This window comes from Carlito syrichta, unplaced genomic scaffold (genome assembly GCF_000164805.1).
Source record: "Carlito syrichta isolate Samal-C Ts95f unplaced genomic scaffold, Tarsius_syrichta-2.0.1 Scaffold302451, whole genome shotgun sequence".
Lineage (NCBI taxonomy): Eukaryota > Metazoa > Chordata > Mammalia > Primates > Tarsiidae > Carlito > Carlito syrichta.
Genome location: NW_007246547.1, coordinates 27,564 through 33,317, shown reverse-complemented (window position 1 = coordinate 33,317; position 5,754 = coordinate 27,564). Strand labels below are relative to the sequence as shown.

At 65.2% G+C, this 5,754-nt stretch overlaps 1 protein-coding gene across 1 annotated transcript in view; it reads left to right on the top strand.

Moving 5' to 3' along the window:
- The first annotated feature begins 513 nt into the window (after nt 1–513).
- Nucleotides 514–5,754, top strand: part of LRWD1 (leucine rich repeats and WD repeat domain containing 1) — a 5,568-nt gene continuing 327 nt past the window's right edge. The window contains exons 1-13 of the mRNA XM_021711692.1: nt 514–742; nt 841–957; nt 1,348–1,488; nt 1,683–1,787; nt 1,954–2,076; nt 2,153–2,267; nt 2,450–2,550; nt 2,713–2,920; nt 3,436–3,508; nt 3,594–3,734; nt 5,272–5,363; nt 5,483–5,638; nt 5,713–5,752. Coding sequence (XP_021567367.1) covers nt 1,372–1,488; nt 1,683–1,787; nt 1,954–2,076; nt 2,153–2,267; nt 2,450–2,550; nt 2,713–2,920; nt 3,436–3,508; nt 3,594–3,734; nt 5,272–5,363; nt 5,483–5,638; nt 5,713–5,752 — 1,271 coding nt within the window. The 5' untranslated portion in view covers nt 514–742; nt 841–957; nt 1,348–1,371. The remainder of the gene's footprint in view (nt 743–840; nt 958–1,347; nt 1,489–1,682; nt 1,788–1,953; nt 2,077–2,152; nt 2,268–2,449; nt 2,551–2,712; nt 2,921–3,435; nt 3,509–3,593; nt 3,735–5,271; nt 5,364–5,482; nt 5,639–5,712; nt 5,753–5,754) is intronic.

The window sequence follows — 5,754 nt, the reverse complement described above, 5'->3', positions numbered from 1 at the left end:
CTGCTGGCTGGGAGCTGCGGCCGGGCCCCGGGGCCTTACTCCCGGAGAGGGCCTGGGCAGCCAGGGCCGCAGCCACAGCCTTGCGGAAAGAGCGTTGGGCGACCTTTTGCGACCGTTAGCGGCATCGAGAGGCTTCGAGGAGCCCCAGAGGATCAGGAAGAGCATCCTAGAGGCGGGGCTGCGCGGCCCTGCTCTCAAGTCGTTAACAGACTTTTGCGGGGGGAGAACTGGTCGTGGTGTCAGTCGCCTGAGGTCCCAGCTACTTGGGAGGCCGGGGTGGGAGGCTAGCTCGAGCCCAGGAGTTCGAGGCTGCAGTGGGCCATGATCACGCCACTGCACTCCAGCCTGGACCACAGAGCAAGACCCTGTCTCCAAAAACAGGGCAGGGAGGCAGCACGTGCCCGGGAAGTGTCAGGTGAAAGAGCCTTGCCAGGCAGCCTGGGCGGATTGGTGTGGCATGGGAGGCCTGCCTGCCCCCTGAGCCTTTCCACTCTGCCCCCACCCCAGCCTGTCAGGGCTGAAGCTGCTCTCGGAGCACTTGGACCCCAAGCTTTTGTGCCGCCTGACGCAGCTGCAAGAGCTGGACCTCTCTAACAACCAACTGGAGACCCTGCCCGACAACCTGGGCCTGTCCCACCTCCGCGTCCTCCGCTGTGCCAACAACCACCTGGGGGACATCACTGCGCTGAGCCAGTTCCCGCAGCTCGAGGAGCTGAGCCTGGAGGGCAACCCCTTCCTGACAGTAAGCGGGGTCCCCCACCAGCGCCAGGCTGGGCCAGCCCTCTGTTGGGCTCAGGCTCAGCAGCCCTGAGCCACCGTCCTTCAACGCCCCCCCCGCAGGTCAACGACAACCTGAAAGCCTCCTTTCTCCTGCCCAAGCTCCGTAAGGTCAATGGCAAGGATGCGTCCTCGACGTGCTCTCAGGTGGAGAATCTGAACCGAGAGCTGACCAACAGGGTGAGGGGCTTGGGAGGTTTGTGTGGCAGGCTTGGGAGAAGTAAGGGCGTTAGGGAGGGCCGGAGCTGGACATCGGGAGGGGGAGGGCGACTGACCGGGGCTCTTGGCCCCACGACCTGACGTGCCACCCTCGGCCGGCTGTGGTCCTGCCCTGCAGGTGTGCAAGCAGGGCACAGCCTGGGAGGCTGAGACACTTTTCAGGGTAGCTTCTTCTAGGCTGTTTCTGGTGTGTGTGTGGTGCTTAGGTTGTGTCGCCTACAGATGGGAGGCTGAGATTCTTGTAAGCTTCTCACAGGCGATGACGTTAAGACACCTGTGGCCATGAGGCTAGCGGCGGGGTCAGGGAGAGCTGGGGTGGGCTGGGCCTGGATCTGGTCCCTCTCGCGCCAGGTCACAGCTCACTGGGAGAAGTTCATGGCCGCTCTAGGCCCCGAAGAGAAGGCTGAGAAGGCCCAGGCGGACTTCGTGAGGTCTGCCGTCAGGGATGTCCGCTACGGGCCTGAGTCCCTCAGCGAGTTTACCCAGTGGCGGGTATGTCCTCGTCCCATTGGGCTGAGGGTTGGCTCCCTGACCCTTCGCTGGTTCTCATGGCCCTCAGCTGCCCTGGAGGTCCCTGGCCCTTTCCCAACTCAGTAAGCACAAGCCTCCCTTTGACCAGATCTCTGGGGAGCGGGTCGGGGCACCCAGGACTGTGCCCAGCTTCCTGACGGCCTGGTTTCACCCAGGTACGGATGATCTCTGAGGAGCTGGTATCCTCCGGTGGGACCCAAGTGCCAGAGGCAGGCAACCTAGAGAGGCCCCCAGAAGCTTCAGCTGCCTGCAAGCCCAGGGTTAGTATGGCTCCCAGGGCTCCGAGGCCTGCCTTGGCCCGCCTGCCGGGCATCCTGGAAATGAGCCCTTCATGGCCCCGGCCGGCACTGGCCTCCCCCACCCGTGGGAAGGCGGGGAGGAGGGAAGTCCCGGCAGGTGGGCCCACAGTCACAAGGCCCCCAACAGGCCAGGCTCGCGGCCTTGAAACGGCCGGCTTGTGTCCCACTCAACCTCTCTCCCAACAAGCGGGTGTGCGCCTCTCCATCGGCCCAGACGGAGGGCAGCTCCAAGGGTTCCGATGGCAGCCAGGTAAGCCAACGGGGTGGCAGAGAGTGTGGCGGGTGTGCCGTGGCTGGGCAGCCATGACCCTCATCTGCCCCCACAGCCCGCCCTGAAGCTGGAGCCCCTGTACTTCCTGCAGTGCCACAGCAAGAACAACAGCCCTCACGACCTCGAGACCCAGCTGTGGGCCTGCGCCTTTGAGCCGGCCTCGGAGGAGGGTACATCTCAGGGGGTGGGCAGGGCCTCGGGAGGGGTGAGGGCTGCAGAAAACGGGCCACCCGAATGGATAGGGAGAGACAGAGCTTCAAAGGCTCCTTGAAGGTCAGGAGGAGGGGCTGCAGGGAGGAGCCCGACAAAAGATGCTTCTGCTCAGCTGACCCCCTCAAAACCGGGCCCTCAGGGGCCACATCCCAGACCGTGGCCACATGTGGCGGAGAGGCTGTCTGCGTGATCGACTGCCAGACGGGCATCGTGCTGCACAAGTACAAGGCCCCCGGCGAGGTGAGTGCCAGGCCCTTGGTCCCATGGGGCTCCCAGGCACAGGATGGGGGTGCAGGCATGACCCCCTACTCCACATGGCCTTCCCTTTTATGCTGGGCCTCGCTCCTTGTTCACACCTGTGACTCTGACCCAGCGGCCACTTGCTCTGCCCCATGCCCCCAGGAGTTCTTCTCAGTGGCCTGGACAGCCCTGATGGTGGTCACACAGGCAGGCCACAAGAAGCGCTGGAGTGTGCTGGCGGCCGCAGGCCTGCGGGGCCAGGTCCGGCTGCTGCACGTGCGTGCTGGCTTCTGCTGCGGGGTCATCCGGGCGCACAAGAAGGCCATCGCTACCCTGTGCTTCAGCCCCGCCCGTGAGACCCACCTTTTCAGTAAGACCCTCCCCCTCGGCCTTGGTCACCCCAGCATCCTGTCCGGCTTCCCCGACAGCCTCGGTGCGCCCCTCCCTGGGGTGACAGGGAGCTCTAGTAGCTGCCAGGCCCTGGTCTAGGCCTCTCCGTTTGGTCTGGCTTTGGTAGGAAGCGACGTGGCTTTATGGTCAGCTGGCTGGGCCTGGAATTCTGGCGTTACCCACAGCCTGCTCTGTGACCTTGGAGTTTTCCAGCAACCTGGGCCACTCTCTCCCCGTCAGGGACCTGGGTGGATACTTCTGGCCCCCTGGGCATGCTGCACGCAGCAAGGGTGATGTGTAGGCTGCAGAAAGATGGCTGCCAGTGCCAGGAGCTGTAGGTTAGAGCAAGAGGCCAGGGACTGTAGGCAAGGAGTCTTCCTGCCTCCTCACCGTGACCCGCCCCTGCCTTGGAGGGGCTGGCCTTGGGGTGGACACAGCCTGGAGGAGGACCAGAGCCTCCTCAGGGCCGCCTCCCCCTTCCCCGCCCCTCCCCAGCGGCCTCCTATGACAAGCGGATCGCCCTCTGGGACATCGGGATGCCCAACCAGGACTATGAGTTCCAGGCCAGGTGACGCTCTGGGTGGGGCCGGGGAGGCGTGGCGAGGGCGGCCGCTGGGTCCCGGGCTCACGCTCTCCTGCTTGCCTGCCGGCAGCCAGCTGCTCGTGCTCGACTGCACCTCCATCCCCCTGCGCCTCTGCCCCGTTGCCTCCTGCCCAGATGCCTCCCTGCTGGCTGGCTGTGAGGGGGGCTGCTGCTGCTGGGACGTGCGGCTGGACCAGCCCCAGAAGAGGAGGTGAGGCCTGGGCGCCGGACGGGGGCGAGGATCAGGCCTCTGCTGGGCTCCCGTCAGCCTAGACGAGCTCACGTGCACCTGGGCACGTCACGCTTCTGCCCTGGACAGCCCAGGAGCCATCTTCAGGGCCCTCTTCAGAGCTGGCTGGCCCTGCCTCCTGCTAGGCTCTCCAGGAGAGGCCCCAGCCGCCCTCGCGCCCCCTGGCGTCCATTCTGCTGCAGGCCTGGGCCCTGATCACCTCACCGTTGCAGGCCACATGTCAGTGCCTTCCTCCATCCTGGCGTGTCATCCTTGTCTGTAAAGGGGGGACGATGCCAGCGGAGGCAAACGAGGCAGCGTCTGGGCAGGGAGCAGGCTCTGGGAGTGCCACCTGGAAGGCTCAAGACCGTACTTGGCATGTGGACCCCACCCTCACGGGGCCCCCAGGCTAGTGGGGGAGACCCACCAAGGGTGATGCTGGCTACAGAGGAAAGAGAAAAAGGACGGGGGCCCACTTTAGATTGGGGGCCAAGAGGACAGCGTTGAGGTGACCAGTGATGGATGGATAGGTTCATGCCACTGTCCTCCATGGGAGCCCTGCGGGGGAGCCGGCCAGGCAGCCAGAGGGAGGGCAAGTGCTGGCACAGAGGGAATGACATGTGCAAAGGGCCAGGGTGGGCAGAGTCAGCCGGGACGTTTGGTCACAGCTTGGCAGAATGGGTGGAACTGGCCCGGAGCGAGGTGGCATGGTTGCCTGGGCTGTGCTGGCCATGGCGAGACTGATTTTTCTCCTAGGTACGATGACCAGCTCGGGAGTCTTCAGGAGAGTGGCAGTAGAGCAGCTGCTGTGTGGAGTGCAGCAGAGGCCCCGGCAGGGACCGACTGGCAGTGTCCTGCCAAGTGGTGGTGGCCATAGGCTCCTTTTCTCATCCGGCTGCCCTGGGCCATCCCCGCCCTCCTTTCCCAGCGTGGCTGCCTGGTCCCCAAGTCCTGTGGGTTCTTCCCCCTGCCTCAGACATGTCTGCTTCTCCTCGTCCCCTCTCTGCTGCCTTATCCCATAGATAGATGCTGGGCTGGCTGCATTTCTGGCTCCAGCCTCTCCCAGACTCTGGCAGCTGCCAGGCGACCTTTCCCAGCACAGATGTGACATCACACACTCTCAGCTTGGAAAACTCAGCAGCCACTCCTCACTGTCCTCGGGGCTAGAACCACCCCCAGTCCCCAGGACACAGCCTGGGGGCCGTGCTCATCTCACACTCAGTCCCCAAGACTCCAGCTCACTCCAGAGCCTTCCCTGACCACACCAGCCACCCCCTTCTGCAAGAACCAGCCCCTCCTATCCTGGGTTCCCAGTGCTGTGACTCGGGACATGCAGGTGCCAGCTTCCCCTTCCAGGACAAAGCTGAGCCTCCCGGGGCCAAGAGTGTATCTTCTGGTCACACCTTTCAGCCTCCACACAGGGCAGGGCCCAGAGCAGGTGCCCAGCAGGTATGCAAGTGGACAAGCAGCTCTTCTGTGTGTGGGGAGTAGCTGACCGACATCTTCCGCTGCCCCACAGGGTGTGTGAGGTGGAGTTTGTCTTCTCGGAGGGCTCCGAGGCATCTGGACGGAGAGTGGATGGGTTGGCGTTCGTGAACAAGGACGTAGTGGGTGAGTGAGCCCGGCCCGGGGCTGCTTGGCTCCTGGCACCAGACGCGTCCCTTGTCCCCGGGCTGGCCTCCCGCGGTGGTGAGGAGGGCCAGCCGCGGCCGTGTGCGTTCTCCCCGCAGCCTCCAAGGGGAGCGGCCGGGGCACCATCTGCCTGTGGAGCTGGAGCCGGACGTGGGGGGGCCGGGGCGGCCAGGCCACCGTGGCGGTGGCCGTCCTGGCTCGGCTGCAGTGGTCCCCCACCGAGCTGGCCTACTTCTCGCTGAGCGCCTGCCCCGGTAAGCCCGCGCCGCCCTCGCGCCCCCTGCGCCCTGGGGGCCGGCCCTCATGCTCCCCGTCTCGGCCTCGGCAGGGGAGGGCGTCGTGCTCTGCGGGGACGAGGAGGGCAGCGTGT